Genomic DNA, 25128 nt, shown 5'->3' with positions numbered 1-25128 from the left:
TTGCTTCTAAGAGGATTTCCGCTGGCTCATCAGAAATGAAGAGATGCTTTCTTCCTGACAAGGGGTGGACAAAAGGTGACTGAAATCGGACATCACAGACACCAGCATGGAGAGGGAAGGGGACAGCTCTGGGTGCGTGTCCCTGTGTCAGCATGGCTGATGCCAGGCTGCGAGCTCAGTGTTTGATGTGCACATGAGAGGTGATTTCGTGCCTGAACCTTTTCCTGTAAAGCCTCAGGTATGGTTCTGGTCCAATATGGGGCAGAAGAAACGTGGACAGGTGACTTCGCATCCTGACTCGCTGATTCATTCTGATTCTTTTCACTGGGGGAATGGAGCAAATTCAAAGCAGGGGCCGTTGCTGGCAGATAGTGTGGCATGTGCAGCGCAGGGACTGCTGTTTCCCAGAACTGCCTGTCATTTGTATTCTCTTTGTGCTGGTGATGCATATGGCTTCATTACGAAGTGCCTGACCTTTACTGAGCAGCTTGTCAGAAGCTGAGGTTTCAGCTTGACAGTTGCTGGCTCCGAAATGTTACCGGGTGACACGCAGGGAGAAGGGTGAGCTGCAAACACAGCCCTTGGAATCCTCCTCCTTGTTCTGGGGGCATGTAGCAGAGGGGCCACAGACTTTTCTCTTTCAGTGCTTGACAGTGGCAAATGCTGGCTGTTTCTTTTCCATGTGCCATTGCTGATGCCCTAGCTGGTGATAGGTTTCCCCAGCAAATGGATGGAGCAGTATTTGGGTTTGGTTTAAAGGCTTAATTTTTGATAGGAATTTGGTGCTTGATGCCATTGTATTGCTTTTGAGAACAGCCCTTTGTAACAAACCTGTGTGTATTTAAAGAGTTATCCTCCCAAAGACCCCTTCCGTAGCCTCATTCCTCAGGTGTAATTTCTGAACAACAACCTAAACATTTCTGCTGTTTTATGGCAGGAGGACTTTAGGAAGTGAGCCTGAGTCCATAGGGATGTGTCAGCCAGCAAATGGGTGACTGATGTCTCAGATTTGGGTTTCTTCTCTTGAACAATGAAAGATATTAACCTAAAATCAGGAGTGTGTAATTCAAAAGAAGCAAAGAAAAAGGAGGAATTTGTTTAAGTCTGTTTTCAATGAATTAATAGACATGTTAGAAACTTCTCTACCTTTGAGCAGATTTGCTGCAGCATGGTGCGAGTCCTACCAAAAGCAGCATCATCTGCTTTATGAATGGGCATATTGCAAACCCTGTCTGGAAAAACTGTTCTGATGGGATCATTTGGAGGTGTTTTGGCCAGGAGGACTGCCCAGGGTAACGTGGTGCAGGTTTAGTGATGAATCACAAAGCAATCCAGCTCGTTTGCTGGGCTCATCCCAGAGGTGGCCGGAACGAGTAGATGAGCTCCCTGGGTTGCCCAGGGCAGGTTGGTCCTGTTACCAGCACTCACCCCAGCACCCCCAGGTCTGGGCTATGCCAAGCTTGAAGGTAAGTCCTCGGGGGTCATCTTCCCTGTGGGATTTTGGCAGCTGCAGCACATGGAACCTTGCAGCAAAGCAAGTCTATCTGCTTCCCCAAGCTCAGGCCTGTCTCCTCCCTTGGATCAGATTCAGTCAATGAATGCTGTTTCTCCCACCCCTCTGAGACAGAGACATTGGCGAGCTGGATGGATATCTCCTTATGAACACCAGGAACTTGCATCAATAGTCGCTCAACATCTCTCCTGGAAGCCTAACCGCTGCTTGGAGGACACAGAGATGCAGGTACCGTGACATGACAAAGGTCACTGATGGCTATAATACATGATGATGGTAAAAGCGAGACACCCCATCTACTGGGAGATGATACTAATGTATTTGTCCAGGCAGTGGTGAAACGCAGTGTGATGATATTTACAGGTTTTAACTGGATTCTCAGTGCAAGAGATTACTTCCATCTTTAGACCCCCCAAATCCCCCTCTAAACAATCTAAAAACCCTCACAGAGAAACCAAGGAAATACTGGTACTAAGAGAAGGTGTTTGGAAAGTTAAAGCAGTGAGTTGTCCTGCTCTAGAGAGTCAGAGAAACTTCAGCTTGGGTCGTAGCTGATTTTTGTCCATCGAGGAAGTCTGAGATGGACCGTGCCATAGGCATGACACCCAGAGTTCAAGGAAGGGCATCCCCCAGTCACAGCGATGCATCTGCACACAGGGCTGGGGGTCAGGCTCCCTGGTTCAGTGCAGTTGTGTAATGGGAAGACTAACACAAGGGGTGGGAAGTTAGCTCAGCTGCTAATTCACTTGGCTAAAAAATGCATTCCTGCCTCTCTGGAGCGCTGCTGCAGATGGGAGACACTGAGGAGCAAAGCGCAGAGGTTTTGGTTCAGCAGGTCCCATTATTGCCAGGTTAGAAGCCTGGAAAATCACAGGCTGCAGAAGCAGACTGGCTTAACCTCAACTACAGATGTGCTGCCGTGATGACGGGTGCTGTTTATGTGCAGAGCCAAGTCTGTTGTGGGACTCTCTTTTTCTTGTCTGGAATTAATGAAAGAACCCAGCAGCGCCGATGACTGAGCAAATCAGCAGTCAGTTAAGTGCATCCTGTCAGCAGAAGGTGATTTTAGTACTAGGCCAGTGGACTCTCACTAATTAAAATAAACATTTATTATTTGGTTTCGGGATTCTTTCCAGGAAGGAAAACACCGTTTGGAAAGGCTTTCAGAGCTGATTGCCTTCCACAGCCTGCTCTGTGCTTGAGACCAACATGAGGGGCATCTGAGAGGGGGAAAGGGATGGAAGGATGGGGAGGAACAAAAGGTGTTGAAAAGCTCAGATGAGTCTTAAAGCTGGAGGAGAAACAAATCAATGTCAGGATTAGAGAAAGAACAGCCAGGGAGGGAACAGAAAAAGGAGCAGAATAAAACCGAAGATGACAGATGAAACATGATTGATTGGGAGGGAGGTGGCAAAAGACAGCTGAGTGACTGGTGGGGGTAATGGTGCAGTTCTGAACCCCGGGAAGTGGGCCTGGACATGCTGGTGCTGGGGTTGCTAGGGGTAGGCTGGAAGCATTTGCCAGGATTGATGCTGTGTGGTTGTTGCTCTTTGGGGTGAAGATGGGGGAGATGACTCTTGGAGGTTTCCTCTAACCATGGTTGTGGTCAGGCATCCCATGGACCCCACCATCTGCCTGCATCCCCCGGCAGCCTTCATCCCAAAGGGACCCCAGGTAGAGACTTTGCAGTCTCTACTGTAAGAACTTATATATAAGACCTTATACTGCGTCTCTTGCCAGTACATACGGAGCACTTGTATCTTGCCAGCAAACTGGCCTGGGTCACGTACATACTGAGCACATGCAGAGCCCAGGTCAGCCCCAGCCCATGCTGCTCTTGTCCCACTGTGGTTGCTTGGCAGCAGAGATCAGGTTAATACATCTTCCCTCTGGGAACTGGGAGGAGCTCCATGGTACCTCCATGGTCAAGGGAGTGCTCTAACCCCAAACCCACATCCTTTAGGGGCTTCCCTTGCTGAGCAGATGAGCTTTCATGGTGGCTGTTTGCTCTGCAGGGACCTGTTTCTTCCCCCATGGCTGCAGAAGAGACAAGCCAGCATTTACCCATAGTTTCTGCTCTGTTTAGTTCCCAGCAGAATAAAGAGTTACTGCTCTTTTGTGGGAGGTGTCAGGCAGATCTGAGGGCAGAGTGAGGAAAATGTAATAGCTCTTCACACCATCGCTGTAGAGAGAGAAAAAGCAACTCAGTAAAATCACAGTTTTTCTTATCGCTTGATGTTACAGCTATAGAAATCAGGGGAGAATCCACCATTCAGACCAGATTAAATGCTGATATAATCACTCAGGTTTTATATTGTCCAATAACCCATCGAGTGTCATCCAGACTAGACCATGCTCAGGCAGTGCAAAGTCTGTGATTAGAGATGTGACATTGCTTGTGCTCTGCAAACCAGTGACTTTTCTATTAGAGCATCTGCTCAAATGTCCTGTTGATGAGGGAACGTTTCCTCCCTCCTGTGATTATTTCACATTATAGGGAAATCAGAATCTGCTTCTGAAACAACAGCTAGAGGCACTGCCTATTTTTAATAGGGTGTTTATGGATAGATGCCTCAGCACCTCCTACATGGTTCTCTGCTCCCACTGAGCAGCCAGCACCGTGCAGGATGAGGCCCTGTTGTTGTGTTGGCATCAGTTACTGAGGAAACTGCCTCTTTAGAAATGGAGCATCTGTTTCTATTAGCAACAGCAGCTTCTGCCTTTAAGTGTGTGTTAGTGCATTAAAGCTCCCCGTTATTGAATCGTGTTTGTTTGTGGGCTTTTGCAATCTGGGGGCTGCATGGTGAGAAAGGGGTTGCCACGTGAGAGCAGGTTACTGTCAATGGGACAGATGGTGGTGGAGGCAGGAGACGGGAGAGCACCATTTCCATATTCACCTGTGTAAGAGCTGGGCGTCCTCTCCAAACCCACTCATCCCTCCTATGAAACACAGTGGTTTGAAAGCTGGAGAAGAGCCCGGTGATCTGCAAGGAGCAGGGTGCTGAGCACTGTGTCCCACTGCTGCCACGAGAGACCGAGGCCCTTCTGTGTGTTCAGAAAGTTTCTCCCAGCCAGCAAGGACAGCCGGATGCTTTGGATAGCAAAGGAGTGAGGTAACATGGGAAAGCTCTTGTGAGGCAGTTCACTTTCAGGAACAACAGGATGCTGCCAGTATGTTCCTGTAGCTGTTCCCGGTAGGTACACAGAGAAGGAAATGATTCCTGCCATGATGACTAAAGCAGCGCATGAAGAGCCTGTGTCTTTACCTGCCACTGTCAGAGCTGCGCTCACAGCCTGCAGGAGAGTTGGCATGGGATTGAAGCCAAGCTGTTCATTCGCTCCGGTGGGCTGGGGATGGAGCACAGCATCTGCTCTGCCTTCCCGAGTAGCCGCACGGCAGGGGAATCCTACAGGGATGCTGGATGTGGGAGGGTGAAACGCTGCAAGGCAGGAGCGGTTCCAGTGGGAAGCTGCCCTGTGCTTTTGTTCACAGTGCAAACAGACCAGAGAAAGGAAAGGCGCAGCTTTCACTGGGGAGCAACCACAGAGCAGTTGTGAAAGTTTTTTCCTGTTTAGCCGGAGGAATTCTGCTGCCTGTCTCAAGGAGACTTTTCCTTTGGAAAACAGGCTGCAATCACCCGGAGCAATGGTGTGTGAAGAAGAATAGGGTGGAAATCGCCACTGAGGTGAACGTCCAAAGTGAGCCACAGACTACGTGAGCTTGTGTGGTTAATTCTGCTGCCATAAAGCTTGTATCTATAAAGTGCCAGTGTTTTCTCCTCAAAGAAAACTAATCCGGGTGGCAAAAAGGGTGTCTGAGGTGAAAATTCATTCTGGTTCCGTTCAAGGTCTGACTTCTCGCATACGAACATTACTCCTACAAAGAGCAACCATCATTTTCCTCAATAGAAGAACTAAGTTCTTCTGACCCCAAAACTTGCGCTGGAATGACTAAATCTAGTCAGGCTGGGGTGCTTGCTAGCTTATGTCAAGTCTTAAAAGCTGAGCCAAGCTTATAGCAATTAAACCAAGTGGATTAATATGTATGAAGCTTTGAAGCTGTCAATCCTTTGCAGAGAATTTATTAGGCCCTTTAGGACACCGCTGGTGAGTCTTTCCCAGCTAAGGTTGCTCCATCACCACCAGGCTCACCGCCCATGCAAACTTTTCTCCTTGTGGATCTGTATTGCAGTTCGTTTCCCCGAGAAGGGGGAAAGGAACCACATTTGCGTATTGCCCTGGTTGCAAAATCTGGCATTCCGAAAGTGCATCAGCTCCCTTTGTATGTTATTGGGTCAGCTGTGATGAAATGAGGGGTAAAGAATGTGTCTGAGAACGTCAGCTATTGAATGTTCAATGAGAGAAACATTTAAAGGGCACAGCCAGGAGGGTGCAGAAACCCTCTCCATGATGCTTGCTATAACTCCTCCACCGACGATAACTGCTGTCATAGTCAAGGTACACTTGGTGACTGCTACCCCATGCGTTGAGCTAGCACAGGACGCTTGCTGGCTGTGTCTGCATCTCCAGGTGATAGCAAAGAGCCATGGGGCTGGTGTGGAAGGAAAGGATACAAATAACATCTTAAATCCCTCCAGACAATTCTCCTGTGGGGAATTCTGACCAAACATGGGTGTTTGAGACATCCTTTAAAAGAGGTACAGCCCTGCAATGCCTGAAGAGAGGGAATGCTGCTGTTTGGGAAGCAGGCAGCAGCCGACTCCGGAGGGTTTCCTAGTGCTGGTGTGTCTCTCAGGACTGCTCAGCAGGCAGCTTAGGGAATAGTTTCTGGTAGGATTGCTGGAAAACCTGATTTCTACATGATATTACAAAGCAGTTGGGAAAAAGAGCAAATGCCGCTGAGACTGCTCATTGCACTTCTTATATGCTCTCATCTTGCTGTTCAAAACTGGGTATCTGCTGGTTTTCTCTTCCAATACTCTTATATTCTTCTAATCTATTCTAATATTATGCCCTAGTGCTGCCAGGTACATGATTTTTATCAACAGCCCCTCCAGTGGATGCCATTGATGCTCTGCCCAGTACAGCAGATGGTAGCTTGGAAAACATAATCCTGTGGGGCCCTGCTCCAGAAAAACACATCACGGAGCTGTACAAGTACCCCAGGGTCTGCAGTGGAGGGGCTGCCTTCTGCTCTGGCTGTCTTCAACCTCCAGTGAGGCTGGAAGCAAAGGGGTTAGGCTGGGAGTACAGCTGGGCTCCATCTCTAATCACCATCACTTTCTGCGGGGAGAAGGAAGCTGTGTTGAAACCTACCTGCCTGGAAATGAGCTTTTCCTGAGCAGCCTAATGCTCTGCATCCTGGATGAATGATTATAAATGTGCTTATAATTATTTACCTAATTGCAATACAATTTTGCTAGCACTTCATTGGATTAAACTAACAGCAATGGGAATGAAAACACAATGCAACACGACAGCGGGATTCGGTTCAGAGGGGCGGTGGAAGGTGCAGAGGTGACGTTAAGCAGGCAGTGAGGACCCTTGGCTTCTGGCTGAGAGAACTCCTGTTTATAAATGCAGCATCCACTTCCCAGGAAAACATTTTTGATGTTGACTTCAGACATCCTCTCGCTGAGAACGGCCCAGCCTCCTGCTTGCCCAGGAGACAATAGAAGGAAAACAAGCACAATAGGTGCATGTGCTAAACACTTTAATGAGCACTTCCACACCATTCTCCTGTATTTCCCCACATCCCCATGAGTCAATAAGCACCTCATGCAGCTTTCTAGATAGTGCGTAATAAACTGATACAGCTGTGGACTAGCCCAAACATTAGCTCTCATTCACTGACTAAGTGGTAGAAATGTGAAGTTCTGTTCTGTATTGTCTCTGTGTAATATTCCTAGCGATTTCTTTGCCTGTGTGAGCTTTCTACAATGAGATCATACTTAAAATAGTTTTGATACAGTTATACAAGCGTGTGCTGAACGTACTGTGATAGATTCTGCATGCGAACAAATACACAGTTGATGTATCAGCACCTGCAAACAGAAAAGTGTGTATTTGTAGTCTCTGGTTCATTTTGAAGAGCAAGTTGATGACTGTAAGCAAACCTGGACACGCTTGTGAGGTGGCTGATGCCAGTCTCTTGAAGTTCGACCATGACAAGTGCAAGGTCCTACACCTGGGTCGGAGCAATCCCAGGCACAGCTACAGACTGGGCAGAGAAGAGATTCAGAGCGGCCCTGCAGAGAAGGACTTGGGGGTGCTGGTCGATGAGAAAATGAACATGAGCCGGCTGCAGTGTGCGCTCGCAGCCCAGAAAGCAACCGTATCCTGGGCTGCATCAAAAGGAGCGTGACCAGCAGGGCGAAGGAGGTGATCCTGCCCCTCTACTCTGCTCTCGTGAGACCTCACCTGGAGCATTGTGTGCAGTTCTGGTGTCCTCAACATAAAAAGGACATGGAACTGCTGGAACAAGTCCAGAGGAGGCCACGAGGATGATCAGGGGCTGGAGCACCTCCCGTATGAAGACAGGCTGAGGAAGTTGGGGCTGTTCAGCCTGGAGAAGAGAAGGCTGCGTGGAGACCTCATAGCAGCCTTCCAGTACCTGAAGGGGGCCTATAGGGATGCTGGAGAGGGACTCTTCATCAGGGACTGTAGTGACAGGACAAGGGGTAACGGGTTCAAACTGAAACAGGGGAAGTTTAGATTGGATCTAAGGAGGAAATTCTTTCCTGTTAGGGTGGTGAGGCACTGGAATGGGTTGCCCAGGGAGGTTGTGAGTGCTCCATCCCTGGCAGTGTTCAAGGCCAGGTTGGACGAAGCCTTGTGTGGGATGGTTTAGTGTGAGGTGTCCCTGCTCATGGCAGGGGGGTTGGAACTGGATGATCTTGAGGTCCTTTCCAACCCTAACTATTCTATAATTCTATGACTCTATGATTATGCTTCAGGTTCTGTTGTCACCCAACTTCATGTCCTTCTCCAGCAGTACTCCGTGTTATTGCTCTGTGATGCACTGATCACACTGTATCAAGTGCTGCAAGTTCTGTCTCAGAAATGCAGCATTTATAGTACTTACTTGGGACAATTTTATCTCCTGCTTTTAAATCCTGACTAATACATTGGGTGTCTTTCATCTCCAGCTCTCCCTTAGATATGTGGTCCAGATAGACTTACACTATTCCCGAACCACCCAGTCTTCTAATTCATTCAAGAGAAATTTTAATGATTTATGTAAATGGAAAATGATCAGGCTTCAGAAATATGTTTACATTTTAATACTGTTTACACACAACCAGTCAGAGGATCTGGAGCAAGGGGTGTGGATCACAAAGGCTTGCAAGAGAAAAGGGATGTGAGTAAAGAGAACTGAAGTTCCACTCTTTCAGACATTCATACATAAGAAATGTGCTGGTTTGGGGTGAAATTCTGCCCCAGTGTCCATTCATGTAGATCTGCTGAGGCCAGATATGTCAATAGGGCTGGTCAAGCTCTGAGCTCTGGTTGCACCAGCTCAGAAACTGTTTCGATCATTCCTGCCCCTTTGCTGACTCAGATCTCAGTTTTTTCCATCATGCTCAAGGTTATACTAAATGCTCATTATTTTTGCATGCTTTGGAAGCGTGTGACTTACTTCAGGTATCATTTAGTGCAAGAACACAGAAACAAGGATTGTTGGGAATTTTTCAGTGAAATAGTGTAACGGAAGAAGAACTTTCTCAGTTTGGGAGCGCACCCCTAAAAGCATCATTTCTGCTGGGGAAGGTGACTGCTCAGAGTGCGGGAGACCAGGGTACATTTTTCATGCTGCCTTTTCCTCCCTCCAGTGAACACCCTTAAAGCTGCTTCTGATAATCTGGGGTTAGTTTCTCACTTGGCTGAACCTGTTGGAATAATTTCTTATTGAAGCGGGCATTTGAGCCTGAATCTCTTGCTCTATATCCATGTTAATAAAATCAGCAATGCTTCCCAGCTCCGGGCATCCCTACCTCAGCGATGTCCTTTCTCCTCCTCTCTGGGGATTGGTTTTCTTGCAAAGGCAAACCAAGACGCTGAGGCAAGAGCTGTGACAGTGTTATTCTGATCTCAGTGAGTGCTGCGATTTACCTGGTTCACTTCCAAGCCAGGTCCCACAGCCTGTTAGCCTGGCCCAGCTGCTCGTGACACAGGGACCTTCCTTTCATTTCTCTATGGGATAATGGAAAAACACTTTTAGGAAGTTCTTCCCTTCATCCCTCTGCTAAATCAGTGCTTTTGATGGCCAGAAGACTTTTGAGTTCATCATACAAACAGTGAGGAAAACTGTGATCAGAGTTATAAAGGGCAATGAGGAACAGTCTCATTCTGCCAAACTGGATTGGTTGGCCACTCGGTATCCCTTTAAATCAGTGCTGGTTTCTCCTATGTCATTATGTTTTATTTATGTTGTATTACATTTCATAAGTCTCCATGCCAACAGTTCATGCAGGAGCAATATCTCATAGAACGCTTTAAATCCTCAGAGATAGGAGCACTTTCTTTTGGATAGTGTCATTAAGTCAGGTTTGTTTTGTCCTTTGTTGTGCAGTGTCAGAGTCAAGGTTGGACATGTCCCTCTTCTGTCCCTTTCCATGCAACAAGAACTGAAGCCAGCATCAAGTGTCATCCATGACTGACCCCAAATCCATAGGGAAAGGCAGAGCCTTTTGCTAGACCAGATGGTAATTCAAGGAAAACACAAGGCTTTGAGTAGAAAGTCCCTTCCTCAGGACACATATAAACTCCTTCTTGTGGAGTTGCACCATCCTGGCTACACCACTGTTAGTGCTCTCATTCCTGTGTAAGCACAATTTATGTAATGACTTTATTGTTTCCCTGTTCATGCTGTTTATCTGAACTCTAGGTTCCTATCTGCTTCTGCTACTGTCAAGCAAATCCCTCTGATGCTGAACTGGAGATGAAGCCACTGACAGGGAAGACAGAGGTCGGCTTAGCTCCCTTTTAACCACATACAGGGTGGTCAGAGTTCTGATTTATGCTGCAGATTTGCTGGGATCCATGTAAAGTGCCTTCTAGGAGGTTTATCCAATGTCTGCTGCTGAATGTCCATTTGTTCTTGGAAGTTGTTTTCCTTCCCTTTTATCCTTCAGTGGGAACACTCCTCAGCCCATAAAATCCTGCAGAATACAGGTAGCAAAATGTATTCTATGAAGGGTATTCTAACCCTGAGCTTGTTGAAGCCCTGTGTTTTCCAGATGAAGGTGTGATAACCTGCTGGTGAGGAGCCCACAGCTGGGACAGGATGAGCTGATTGCTTCACCTCCCTTGGCTGAGAAGCATTGGTACTTGCTGCTTCCTCTGTCAACATCTACTAGCCTCAGTGCTTCAGCTGCTTTTTTGAGTGTGTGTGTTATCTATCAGCATAAATAAGGGACCCATTTGTTGTTTCAGCCTTTAATATGTGTCTGGTAAAGGCCAAGAAACAGTACTTGATCCCACAGGGCCTGCAAGAGTGGAATGACCCTCCTGGAACTGCACAACTTCCATCCTGCCCTCTCTGGGATGCTCACACCAGCATCAGAGAAATGCAAAGAGCAGTAAAGAACAAGTGGAAAGGTGAGTAGAAATAAGAAAGTAAACTATTCAGGTGTGAGGAAGGGAATAAGAAGCAGGAGGGTACAGGCAAAAAGTAATGCAGCGTCAAGGGAAAGAGCAGCAAAAAAAGCATGAGTGTGTTTCTCTGTTTAACAAAGAACAGAAACGAGGATTGTTATTTGAAATGCAAAATCTGGGTAAAATAATGTATCAATGAGGGCAATTTGATGCCAAATAGGAAAGACACAGCCCTCAAAATACTTCAGACCCCTGGGGCCTGACAAATTCAAGCTTTCTCCTACCATATTCTTAGAGCACTAAGTCTGCAAGACTCAGGGAATGGCATTAATCACAGGTGTAGCCAAAGGCAGAGATCCAGGAATCACAACTGCCTTCATAAGCCTCTGCACCAGGAAGGGATTAAAGAAAATGAGTTTACACTGTGGTGTTAGCACATAGCACCCCAAGAAGCAACTTGTCCGTACACAATGACTCTGTGCAAGAGAAGGGGAAGGAAAAGACAGACCTGGGCAACAGCCTCAGCTTATACACGTGGCTGCATTGATTTTCTATGCCAATGAATGCCAGCTAAGAATACATCCCCAGAGACCACACAGCAAGAGCTATAGGCAAAGTTGCCTCGCTTGAGACTACCTTTGTAGCCTCATGATATCGACCCTCCTTATTTGCTTCTGTTTCTTTCATCAAAGAGCCACAGTAGGAAAAACCCCAGTGTGACTTCCTTACGCTTGCAATGTCATTGAAGGAATACCTGTCTGTCTCAGCAAGCCAGATCAATGCGCTGTCCTGCTACTTTTCTGTTTGGTTTTGTTCTTCGTGAAATATGGGAATTACAGACCAGTCAGTCTCACCTCTGTGCCTGGTAAAATCTTGGAGCACATTCTCCTGGATGGCATGCTAAGGCACATGAAAAACAACAAGGTGGCTGGTGACAGCCAGCATGGCTTCACTAAGGGGAAATCCTGCCTGACCAATTTGGTGGCCTTCTATGATGGGGCTACAGAATTGATGGATAAGGGTAAAGCAGTTGATGTCATCTACCTGGATTTGTGCAAAGCGTTTGACACTGTCCCACACGACATCCTTCTCTCTAAATTGGAGAGATATCAATTTGATGGATGGACCACTTGGTGGATAAAGAGCTGGCTGGGTGGCCGCACACAAAGAGTTGTGGTCAATGGCTCGATATCCGGCTGGAGACCGGTAACGAGTGGTGTCCCCTAGGAATCGGTGTTGGGACCGGTCTTGTTTAACATCTTCATTGCTGACATGGACGGTGGGATTGAGTGCGCCCTCAGCCAGTTTGCTGATGACACCAAGCTGTGTGGTCCGGTTGATATGCTGGAGGGAAGGGATGCCATCCAGAGGGACCTTGACACGCTTGTGAGGTGGGCTGATGCCAACCTGATGAAGTTCAACCATGACAAGTGCAAGGTCCTACACCTGGGTCGGAGCAATCCCAGGCACAGCTACAGACTGGGCAAAGAAGAGATTCAGAGCGGCCCTGCAGAGAAGGACTTGGGGGTGCTGGTCGATGAGAAAATGAACATGAGCCGGCTTCAGTGTGCACTCACAGCCCAGAAACCAACCGTATCCTGGGCTGCATCCAAAGGAGCGTGACCAGCAGGGCGAAGGAGGTGATCCTGCCCCTCTGCTCTGCTCTTGTGAGACCTCACCTGGAGCATTGTGTGCAGTTCTGGTGTCCTCAACATAAAAAGGACATGGAACTGCTGGAACAAGTCCAGAGGAGGCCACGAGGATGATCAGGGGCTGGAGCACCTCCAGTATGAAGACAGGCTGAGGAAGTTGGGGCTGTTCGGCCTGGAGAAGAGAAGGCTGCGTAGAGACCTCATAGCAGCCTTCCAGTACCTGAAGGGGGCCTATAGGGATGCTGGGGAGGGACTCCTCGTCAGGGACTGTAGTGACAGGACAAGGGGTAACGGGTTCAAACTGGAACAGGGGAAGTTTAGATTGGATCTAAGGAGGAAATTCTTTCCTGTGAGGGTGGTGAAGCACTGGAATGGGTTGCCCAGGGAGGTTGTGAGTGCTCCATCCCTGGTTTAGTGTGAGGTGTCCTTGCCTATGGCAGGGGGTTGGAACTGGATGATCTTGAGGTCCTTTCCAACCCTAGCTGTTCTATGATTCTATGATTCTATAGATATAATGGGTGGCCTTGCTTTTTTTTGCCACTTGGCAGTTCCTTTCTGGATCAAACTGGAAGCAGCCCAGTCACTTTCTGACATGGCAGGATTAATCTGACAATTGAAGAGGTTCCATCCTGGTCCTGACAGTGATGATTTTGTGATACCCTTTTAAAATGCACTTCTTTTCCTGCTCGGCAGGTACTGGGGAAATAAATGAGATTGCATTCCTTTATTGTGATGAGAGGGCATTTGATGATTCACTGTCTTTGAGGGTGCTAACAGCCATCCTTTACAGGTCTTATGTTTAATGGGTAGTTTGCAGCTGTGGGTTCATTGCTATATTTTGTAGTTTTGTTCTATTATTAGCTATTGAAGGAATATGAGACTACCAGATAGCATCGTATTGAACTACCAGTTCCTGTATTTATGGGCACCACCTGCGGGTTAAAACAGATGCTGTCACTCTGCAGAGTTCCCTTCAAAGCAGGGGAGATATAATGAATATGTGATCAAGTCACCCTCACTTAGTCCCGTTGTGCAGTAATTACAGATGGAAGCATTTCTGAACAGGCAGCACTGACTCAGGGAAAAGGAGCAGTACAGAGGGTTTGCCCCACATGGCAGGATACAGTGATGGAGAGCAAAACCAGTCCCAAAGCCTTCAGTAGTTCCAAGATGGGAAACCCTCTGCTGTCATTATGGCCTCTTGCAAGGAGAAAGCCATTGCAGGAAGGACCAGCAGTACTCTCCAGGGCAAGTAAATACCCTGTAGTTACCCTCTGGGCATGTAAATACGCTGTGGGTAGCAAAGCAGCTGCTTGTTACAGTGACCAGAACCATGTGTATAATAAAAACTCTTTCAGTGACCTTTTGTGGTAATTTCAGCTCATTCTGCCACAGCTGCTGGGTAAGTTCCTGCTCCTCCAGAGGCTGATTGGGACCTTTGCACCCAAGGGGCTCTCTGTACGTGAAGGAAAATATATTTACCTTGAAAACAGCAAGGTTATCTGTCCTTTTGGAGGAAAATTGGAAGCATTGGAGCTAGGATAATGCAGAAATCTGTGGCAGAGCCACTAGTTTATGTTCCTTTGCGTGTGTGGGCAAAAGGGGCAGAATAAATGATGCATCCAATACAGAGAAAATCATTTAGGTACCATGAGGCTTGGCTGAAATACATAAGAACCCCTCCTAAATTTCCACTGCTTTCCCCTATTTGCCTTGCAGGAGATGGCAGCATCCTGAGCCGGGTACAGCTCCAGCCGCAGCAAGAGCTACCCTGAAAGGCAACGGAAAAGGTCTGAGTGAGTCATTTGAGCATTGATTGTCATTGATGTTAACTGTAGCTCTGTTGTCTGGCTGCAGCCCAGCGCAGGTTGACATGTGCTGGTGGTGTGTGAGTAGTGGGTTTATAGTGAGTCAGCTCTGGAGCCGGGTGGCCTTTATGTTGCTGCTGCTTAAGGTTTGATGATAAGAGTGTGCTGTGGTTGATGATAAATATTATCTTCCTCCTTCAAATGTTGTGGAACTGCTAAAGTAAACATGAAGCTGGAGGCTAGTGAGAGAAAGGCAAGACACGTCCAGGAGCTGCATCCCTGCATCCCTCGTATTCTTACAGAGCCCTTATAATAACCATGAATAAAACACTGTTCTTCCAAATCCCTTCCTAAAATAAACCATCCAGATGGCTGTAAGCGAATACCTAATCATAAAGCTGAGTAACGCTTATTTTAAGTACATCAACCAAGAAATGTGTACGATTGTGCTGAATTATGCATAGTGCAACTCACACAGATGCACACGCAGAAGCAGGAATATCACAAGTGTCAGACAGCAGTGGGTCACACTCCCATTCTGGTCCTGGTCTACAAGACTGACCTGAGAGCTATTTAAGGGTGTGTAACATGTATAGAGAGGAAGAATGTCTTTTTCTTTCCTACAGCTTTATAGGTACTGGAATTGCTCAGAAATAGGTACTCAGTGGTAAGCAAAGTTAAATGGTCTCTCTTTTCTTTTGGAGAGGATGTGGAGAGGACAGAAGGATTTTCTTGCAGGCTGTGAGAGCGAGGTTATTTGCCTTTTCAGGCAATACCAGGATTCTCTCCCTTCCTTTCCCCCGGAATGTCCAATTCAAACCTGGGAAAATGAAACCCGAAAGGATTTCATTCCTTTCAGAATGAAAAGGAAAGCGCAAGCCAGGCGCTCTGCAAGGGCTGCCCATGTCCATAGTGTAAATAGAGCAAAACATACATTCATGGAGATGGTTTCCAGCCAGCTCTGTCCAACCTAACAAGCTTGTTTAGTACCTGATCTGAAACACCTGGTAAGCACAGAGGTGTGCTTGATTGCTTTTAATGGGCACACTCGGTGTCATGGCTTTCAGCAGCATGAGTGGCAAAGCATCCTCACAAGGTCTGAGGAACAGGAAAGGCCCATATTGGCTGGCACCACTGATGTATGTTTCCTGACTTTACTCCTCAAAGCTCAAGTAAAACACTTTCTGAAGGGAACCTGCACTGCAGCATTATGGAGGCTGCTTCAATGTGCCCTCTTGGTGCCAGGATAGATGATGGGCTTCAGAAGCTTCAGCTGAGAAACAGCACCTGAAACTCAGTTTGTCCACTACACACCCCTTTACATACCTAAACTTTGTGCTAAAATGATAGCAATTGCTTTTTTAATTCTTTTAATTTATTCTATTATTCTTTTATTAATTTTATTAATATTTATGTAATTATTCTTTATTAATTTTATTAATATTTATTTAATTAGTCTTTATTGATTTTATTTATTCTATTTATTGCTTTATTTATTCTTTTACCTGAATGCAATCTTTATTACTTGTGAAATCAAGCCCCTTCCCTAGCTGAAAATATATGAGCAACTTACTTGTATAGGAGGATTATAGTGGTATAGCAGAAAAATAAGCCTATTAGAAGCTCCTGAGGCATAAATTCAAACCCTCATTAATCTCTGTGGGCTGCATCTCAAATCTGAAGTTTTATAGGATGTGGGTGGTATTTCCAAAGCGAGTTGCTGGAATTGGTTGGCTTAGAGGATTGACTTAGATGATAATAGTATGTTTCTGAGCCACAGCCCTCTTCCTGAGCAAGATACAGGCTGTGATTTATGCTGTGAACATCACTGATACGGGGTTGTGCCCATAGCATGCAGCTGGCTTCAGGTCCCTGCAGTTCTAGCGCTGGAGGGCAGAAGGGCTATGGGAGCATGTGAAGGAGTGGGACCAACACACAGAGCTGTTGGGAAACTCATTTTGAGTTTTCTGGCGTTCAGCTTTGTCACGCTTTTTATGTGTCTCTGCTTTATTCTCCTTTCCAAGAAACAGTTGAACTCCCTTAGCCGGGGCAACTCGGGGTTTTTATAGTGAAATCCCAATTAAAATTGAGGAGTGTGGTGGATGTGTCATCCCACTAACTCTGTATCACTCCTGTCTTTCACCCAGCCCTCAGAGGAGTCCCTTACTACTGACAGTGCATCTTGGTATCACTGAAAACCTAAATGTCAGGAATAAGGTAATGCTGGCTTTGGCACAGGAGAGGTGCACTTCACTGTCAGCTTTTCCCTGCCTCTTAACTGCATCTGGGAGCATCAGGTTCATTGGCTTAAGCTGTCATAACACAAAGATTTCTGACTCAGTGCTGCAAGAAGAATAGCAAGAAAAAAGCTTAGGGAATTTTAGGTTATAGAATCATAGAATAGTTAGGGTTGGAAAGGACCTCAAGATCATCCAGTTCCAACTCCCCTGCCATGGGCAGGGACACCTCACACTAAACCATCCCACACAAGGCTTCATCCAACCTGGCCTTGAACACTGCCACGGATGGAGCACTCACAACCTCCCTGGGCAACCCATTCCAGTGCCTCACCATCCTAACAGGAAAGAATTTCTTCCTTATATCCAATATAAACTTCCCCTGTTTCAGCTTTAACCCGTTACCCCTTGTCCTGTCACTACAGTCCCTGACGAAGAGTCCCTCCCCAGCATCCCTATAGTTATGACTGAAGTGTTATCTTCAATCAAAGACAGACTGTGCCTAGAAAGAATAAAGTCTAAAGGTTAAATCCCAGCTCCAAGAAGGATGCATGCTGAAGGGATTCCCTATTAGAATATGAAAAGAGCTGTTGCTCACTTTGCTATCACAAGTGTCCTGGTACCTCAGGTCTAGGAATGTTCCATATTTTGTTAGAAATACTACTAAAAACTGAAGGGTGGATGAAGAAATCTCTGCTTATTATGAGAGATGATAACAGCAACACGAGTTTAAGTTTAAAGTTATTTCATTTTGGATTAGGAAGGTACAGACTGGAGAAGAACCTAATCTTCACCTCTTTAAAACGAGTATAAAGAGCTGAACCTGCACTTTGGGAAGCAGCAGGTGGAGATTTGGCCACAGCAGGTCCTAAACCCAAAGTTCAGCTGAAGCTGATGGAGCTTTTTGTCTTTGTTTTGTGCAGGTGTGAACGAGTGTGAGAGCCTGAAAGATGTGATCCCCTACGGGCAAGGGAGACCTTTACCAAGTAAAAAGGAAGACAGTGAGAAGACTAAAACCCACCGGAGTGCATCAGTCAGCTGGAGAAATATCGCCTTTCCTTCTAACAAGAAAGCTGCAGTTCAGCATTTCTTTGGCTTAATAATACAGTTTAACATGAGCCAGATTCTTGCGGCTTTAAGCATTATTAAAGCCTGTAGGCAGGTTGCTATAATGAGCTGAAGAAAAACCCTGCAGAAAAGAGGTTTCTTTTCTCCTGTAGCTTTGGTTTTACTTCAGAGCATCAGAGGCAGAGCTGTGGATTACTGGTCCATGAGCACAGCCTGCCGGCTTCAGCCGCAACGTGCAGCCGAGGGCATCTCCTCCCTTCATCCGCAAGAGTTTGTTCTGGAGTTCGGGAATGCTTTGGTTTATGTTTTCCTCTGGGAATAGACGTGCCCATTGAAATCCTTATGGGATACTCACAGTCTTTATTCGGAAGGGTGGAGAATATATAGGAAAATACCTTATAGCTCTCTGCAGAGACAAGAGGTTTGAACTTTTACAGTTAAAAGACAGAAAAAAGCTCCTGAAACAATGGTAAATAAATAGTTTCTGTCCTCTCCGGCTGCCAGGATGCTTGGGGGTCCTTAGGGATTGTGGGATTATTGCAGGCTGTGGCATCAGTTAACACGACCAGGCACAATGATTCCTATTACCTTATGATGCTCTCTCTGGGCTACACCCAGCATTTAGGTTCGGGGCTGACTTTCAGCAGACTCTGTAGGTACATCTGTGCCACATTTAACCCCTTGTGTTAGCTCTGAGCTAGCCAGTGTGTCTGCACAGCTTGGGGGAAGATTTGCCTTATAGGCTTCAGGTTTGATGGCCCTGAGAGTGTGACATGGGTTTTGGGGGGGAAAACCACCAAAATAGAAGTCACTAAGCTGGGAGCTCATTTCACTGGCTGCAAATGCAGGGCTGGGAAGATGAGTGTGGTCCGCTGAGTAGCCTGTTGAAGCAGTCTGTCCACGCTGGCTGCAGGCATGACTGACATCAATCAGTGTTGTTCCTAAGTTCATTTGCCCAATGACCTTCTTTACAGGATGAATTCACTTTCGCTATTTGTGTTTGGGAATCAGCATGCGGATTTGGCACATTTTATTGTACAGAAAACCCTTCTGCACAAAATCAGCTTTTCAATTTGATGGAAGCTTTCATCTTCAAATGAAGACCTTAGAGTAAGTCATCACAGTCGGTCTCACACTGCCTCGGCACGCGGGCGTGCTGACACCTAAAGCTGTGCCCAGCACAGGGGTGGCTGCTGGAGGAGAGCCCAGAGCTGGGGCCAGTGACTGCCACATGGAAATTCATCTCAGCACCAGACCCCCACTCTCCTGCTGTGTAAGCCCTAATTAAACCCTTGCAGCAGAATAATTAATCATTAGTAGGGGAATTAAATATTAGTCTCTATTATAGTAAACATTGGTTATATATTAACAAGCTCGCTAGCTATTCATTAACCTTCTAAGCCCTTTCAAATCCTCTTTATCACACTGCAGATTTGAGTTAAATATCTGTCTCAAATGACCTTAAGTGAGTGCCCTTTTACTTGCTATTAAAGGCATTAAAAATTCCAGAGCCAGTTTAGTTATTTTGCCCTTTTTCGTTGTTACCATCCTTTCCATTTGGCTTTATTTAAATTCAGCTATAATGAAGGCTTATCTCATTATTGATATGGGGCCATTAAAACTTGAGGGAATCCCTTCCTAAAATGGTGAGTGCTAACTGAGGCAATGATTCTTTTTTCCCCTTGCTCTTGTGCTGCTTTGCATGGGGCATTGGCAGATCTTACGCCTCACACTGGAGTAAGTGCCCTACCTACATAGATGCACAACAGAGACCAAGGGAGAGTAAGTTAATGGGTATATATAGCCCCAAATCAGATTCAGAGCCACAGTCCCATTTTTGACCTTTGACTTCTGGCTTGTTGAGGTAAATCCCTGGATTTCTCTTGCACCTCTATTCTCTCATTGGAAGCTAGGGCTATTTCTCCTCTGCTCTCTATTCCTTTTTACTAAAAATGTAAGTAAGTTGCTTAAGGCCATAGTTTGTGCAGGCTGGTGTCCTCTATCAGATCTCCCACCTTCAGGGTTTATAGCCATGCCACTGGCAAGGTAACATAATGGACATGAACCAAGTGAGAAAAGAAGGGAGCTGTGGGATGTGCTGACCATAGCTTCTAACTCTGCAGTGGTGAGAGATCTGTAGCCAGCGCAAGGGCAGAGCTGCTTTTAGGGGTCAGGCTGGGTCACAAGGAAAGTATTTATGATGTCTAGATAGAGGAAACATCTGTTCTTCCCATCTGAAAGCCATGTTGCAAGATAGTCTTGGTGGCTTTGGCTATGAAGTCATGCTTTCCTTTCCTTACCTGTTTGTTAGTCGGGAAAGCAAATGCAAGCCAAATGAGGATTGAAAAGACCTGTTTGCCAGGCTCCTCCTTGGGGTGGGAAAGGCAGCAGAGGTGTTGCCCCTGATGATGCTGCCTCCTCCCTCTGCATCTGCAACCCAGGGCTGCAGCACAGACACAGCCCTGGTGCAGGCAGAGATCTGCTGTCAGCTGGAGATGTGCTTGAAACGCTGCCCGCACTGCTCTGTTCTGCATTCGAGGTGATGCACTGTGTCCTTGCTGAGCGATCCTTAATCTCTTGCATCTTTAATCAAGGTATTTTCCTTTGGACTGCTGGAAACGCTTTTCTCATGTGGATTAATTAACACCTAGCTCTGACAACTGAATCTGCTGTGAGCTCCAGTCAGGGTACAGGCAGTCCTCTAAGCCATTCTTCATGACACTGCTCTTGCTTCTTTACTTACTTTTAACCCCTATTGTTTGGGAGCTGTAGATTGTGGTCAGTCGCTCTCTGTGGAGTTACAGGCAGAATTAGTGCAGCTGCCAGAGCAAAGCTATGTGTGAAACCCTACCTCATGCTGCTGAAAGCACTGGCCTGATTCTAAATACCCTCGGGCAGCCCCTTTGTTTCAGGATTTGCACCTCTGCTCAGCAGGGGTTCCTGTCTTAAAACCTGGTAGTTCAGCTATTTGGAGTCATGGTAATGCTTTCTCCTATTTGCTCCCTTTCTGTTAGCAACAGCTGAATGGTTTGGTCTTTGCAAGGTGTGAAACACTTGTCTGAAGTCAGTAAATCAATATTGGCTAGTTAATGGCTTTGTTCTGATCTTCCTCAGGGTGCCTGTTTTAGTTTGATAAGCCTGTGGGATCTGCAGAATTAGGATGATCTCTTGGAGCATATTCACCCTTGTGTGGATGACTTCAGGTTAGTTTCATCTTTGTGTGACCCCTCTCTAACATATTTCCCATAAAGAGTTCTAATTCTGTATCTACAAAGAGTTTGGACAAAGCTCCATTCCTTTGCAGTATGAATTTGTCCGAGGAATATTAAATCCTATATTTTGAAGCCAAAAGTAAGAGCTGTTGCAGACTGGATCAAATCTAACCCAGCAGGTGGGTGATGTCCCAAGTCCCACCAGTGATGGGAGATGTTACAAGGGACCTGCACATCTCGGGTCTAATCCAGTCTGGGTCCTCCTTTGATTTTTCCTCCTCAAGCCCTCTCTCAGGGATCTTTTAGTAAGGCTTATTCATTTTAACATCTTAGAGCCTGGAGAGCAAACCAGGAATTTAACTTCATTGCTGCTGATAGCACATTACTACATAGTGTGCAGCTTCCTTGGGTGTGTTCCTGGGACCAGATGAGAAAAGTGCTCTGATGGAGTGGGATTTTGCTTGTCATGAATATTTTTATCAGAAGACTGTGTGCCTTGATAGTTCCTGGAATGTAAATGCAAAAAGGGAGGAAGCAGATTTATTTTGTACAGTGTTTTTTGTACATCTTTTAGTCTACTTTTGAGGTCCTAGAAAATATTATGCTCTTTCATTGCAAATTCCTGTGGCAGGGCTGCTCTGCTTCAAGTACAGAGATGCTACAAGGACGGCAGGCAGTAGGCGATGGGTCAGGGATATACATCCTCCTGGGTCCATATAATTCACCAAAGCTATTTACGGTACAGTGTTATTTCTGCTGACCAGAACATGCAATATTCAGCACTAGAACATTCCTGTTGGCATTGCTGGACTTTCAGCAATGATGGAAAGACAGGTCTTTCATTGAGCTGCATTTAAATGTACAAAATGTATGTAAGTTCATCATACTGTTTCCACTTAACTTTCTCCTGCTAACTGGCATACAATATCATAAGAAATGGAAATAATGGTGGTTATTGTATGTTCTACCTAAAATATTTCTGCTTAAATTACTAGGGGATGCTAAAAAACTGAATGGGAAGGCTAAAGCAATGTTTTGACCAGGAGCCAAGTGTAGAGCTGTAACGAAATAGATATTTAAGAGAGTTCTGTGGCACCAAGGTTGGTTTTCCAAATTGAAAAAGCTTTTACACAGTGTCTGGAAAAGGGAAGGAAGAGGGGGAAAGAAGTATTACTGTGAAAGATACTCCTTCTTATGGGGAAAACCGAATATCTTAAATTAGCAGCACTTTGTGGTTTAAGTAGGTTTCTGAACCTTCTGTTCTTAGAAGGCAATCTTACAAACACATTAATAAGGACAGAATAATTTCAACGTAAGCACCACAACTAAGGAGTCCTGTTTGCAGAATGTAGTTGGTCACAACCTTTCATTTCATAGTTTGATTCCTTTGAAATGTATTCTAGTTTAAGTCTCGCTTCTTTTGCTTCTTTGCTTCAGGTCTCCTATGGCAAAATTGCTTCATACAATGATTTCGCCATTCACACGTTGCAGAAAAGAAGCCTATGTGTTGGATAGTCAAAAGATCAGGCAAATATTTCACTCGATGTGCAACAAAATATTATGAGGTAATTTTATTTTTTTTCCCCATTTTTTAGGTAAAAATATTACAGTATACAAGATAATCTTATTAAAGGTAAAAATACAGTATTTTGCTTTTTTCTAAACTGATCTACGTACAGTACACTTTTTATTTTGGGTTTTTTTTTGTGTGGTTTTTGTACAAATATAACTATTATTCTATTAGGGTATTTGTATTCTCATCTGGCACTTAAAAACTGATCACGGGGCACCTTCTGGCTCTGCTTGTTTTCCTTAGCTGATGCCTAAATGTAATGTTCATCTTCTAGGTGTCTCTTGTAAGAAAACAGTACAGTTCAGTGGTTCCCAAATAGTAAGGTGTTCTTTAAGTAGTTGAAATCATGTAGCTAAATGTAAAACCACAAGCAGAGTTTGCAGTTGTGTTGTGCAGACTCATTGCTTTCCAGTTATAACAGTGCAATCCAAGTACTTGTATTACTCCAGCCTTTAAAACAGCTTTAATCCCTTCCTCGTCCTCTGTAAAAGCCAAACACATAATAATTTCCACAATGATTTTTCCTTTATTTCTTTTTTTTTTTTTTTTGTCAGAATGTTCTCGGTGGAATTGAGGCCTTTTTGTGTTGATTTAAAGGTTTGAAACTACTGGGCTATGTTTTTTATGATGTATCTCACCCTACGGGCTTGCTGTTTGACCTCTGGAACCTGCAAGCTGAGCGCAATTGCATCACTGTCACTGAATAACTGCTCTTCCTTGAACTGAATACATTAGCACAATAAATGTGATTGCTGGGTATTCCTCGGAAGTGAGTTGCACATCATTATGAATATTCCAGTCACTGTTGGGGAAGCTGGAGTCATCTAAGGATAAAAGAGAGGCAAGGTGTGTACAGAGAGACCATATCCATTTGTGGACTAGCTAATATAGCTGGAAAAGGGGAACAGGAGTTTTGGGCTGGGAATTGTTGTATCAAGTTCTAGCAGAAGAGTGAAAGGATGCTCTACCCAACAAGCTCCATTCATTTTTTCCAATGCTGGTATCCATCTACATCAAAAGTAGATGACCTCTACCTGCCATACATTGCCTTGGTCAGTTCAGCAGTCGATTTCTCAGTTGCTTTCCATTAGCCACAGTTCAAAGGTATCTTCAGGGATGCCCATGTAAACGTAAAAGGGGAGTACACACCCGAGGATAGGAATTTTCAAGGAGTATGCTTAGCACATTTTGTCTTCAGGCTTCACCCAATTCTGATCAATACAGTCCCAGGTGGTATAAATGAGCACAGTTACATTGTCTTCACTACAGTCAGATAGGTGAAGATCTGTCTTTTTTGCCTTTAACTAGAGGTGCTTCCCTATGGTGCATCTATTTCTGATGTCAAAGGGAATACATTTTTACCAGTAAGTCATTTTTGTATCATAAAAGATTTAACTGGTAATAAACTCACCAAGCACAGCAGCAATGCAAAGTGCTCCTACCAATACTTGCTAGTTAGCAAAAGTTGAGTGTGCAGTACCCATCTTTTATATGGTTTTTGCTCTCCTAAGATGCTGGTTGAGATTGAAAAGTGTTTAGAAAACCAGTTTTCACCATCAGATGTCCTTATTTAAGGTCTTCCCAAATTTGTCACTCAGCTGCTGTATTAGTCGTGCCAGCTCATCAGTAGCTTGTGACTTTTCCTCTAAGAGCTCATAGCGGAGACTAGAAATATCTTGCTTAATCTCTTTAAGCTCTCCTAAAAGGAAGAAAATGTCTTTGTTAGCAACATTGACCCAAATAAGCAATCCCTATGGTTTTAAGAGCTGAGAGAGAATTAATTTCAGTGTGTTTGCTCATGAATGAGTATGGAATTCCGGATTATGTTCCTGCATTTATGCATTTAATATCTGTGCCCATAAGAAATAACCTGTATTTGCACTAGTGGTACTGACAGCAATAGCAAATATGTATGATGTATGGGAAGTTACCTTTTTTTCTGAAGTCTATTATCTCTCCACATATTTATCTCTATCTACACAGAGACTTCTAGGAGAGTAACAGTTAAGAGCTGATAGAAGGAGGTTCTCTTCCATCTGCATACAAATCCTATATGACAAAGTGACAATACAAATCCTTGGGGCAGGTAGGGGCAGTACAGGTGGAAATTGCTTTGCTTCGACACCAAGATAAGGTTGAGTGTTGGCAATATCCCGAGTGTTGCAAAGCAAGGAGAGATAGAGCTATGGGGCAGAGCAAAACTCTGTAAAGATCCTGTGATATATGTATTCTGCTAAGGAAAACTAAAAACCCAGAATTTATGAGCATGAAGGTGGCTCAGAGTCAGCACTGATGGCACATGTATGAGCAGAGGTATGATCATCTAAGGTATGAACATGTATAAACATCTAAGCTGATGCCTCTTAGTGTTTGTATCGTAGCAATAACACTACACTCTCTAATATGTGTCAATTATAACAATCCACTTGCCTTCATTAACTTCATCATTTTCTCGGTCAACCTGAGCCTTTAGGACGTACCGCTTAATCAGACGCTTCATTATTTTC

General features: G+C 45.2%; 1 protein-coding gene and 1 long non-coding RNA gene across 4 annotated transcripts in view; one reads left to right on the top strand and one right to left on the bottom strand.

The window, feature by feature from the left end:
* The first annotated feature begins 10773 nt into the window (after positions 1 to 10773).
* LOC136020017 (uncharacterized) lies at positions 10774 to 23425 on the top strand. Of its 3 annotated transcripts, XR_010615160.1 has the most exons (6): positions 10774 to 11074; positions 14443 to 14513; positions 17692 to 18946; positions 20951 to 21039; positions 22486 to 22613; positions 23176 to 23425. It is a non-coding gene; the product is annotated as an uncharacterized LOC136020017 (long non-coding RNA). The 3 variants fall into 3 exon arrangements; XR_010615161.1 differs by lacking the exons at positions 20951 to 21039; positions 22486 to 22613; positions 23176 to 23425 and having other exon boundaries at positions 17692 to 18305; positions 18811 to 20020; XR_010615159.1 differs by lacking the exons at positions 20951 to 21039; positions 22486 to 22613; positions 23176 to 23425 and having other exon boundaries at positions 10779 to 11074; positions 17692 to 20020.
* A 752-nt stretch (positions 23426 to 24177) lies between these two features.
* TRPC7 (transient receptor potential cation channel subfamily C member 7) overlaps positions 24178 to 25128 on the bottom strand; it is a 105513-nt gene continuing 104562 nt past the window's right edge. Inside the window, exons 12-13 of the mRNA XM_065690722.1 lie at positions 25052 to 25127; positions 24178 to 24320 (exon numbers count right to left, since the gene is read on the bottom strand). Of these exons, the coding sequence (XP_065546794.1) occupies positions 24178 to 24320; positions 25052 to 25127 (219 nt within the window). The remainder of the gene's footprint in view (positions 24321 to 25051; position 25128) is intronic.

This window comes from Lathamus discolor, chromosome 10 (assembly GCF_037157495.1).
Source record: "Lathamus discolor isolate bLatDis1 chromosome 10, bLatDis1.hap1, whole genome shotgun sequence".
NCBI lineage: Eukaryota > Metazoa > Chordata > Aves > Psittaciformes > Psittacidae > Lathamus > Lathamus discolor.
This window is presented reverse-complemented; position numbering and strand designations above follow the sequence as displayed.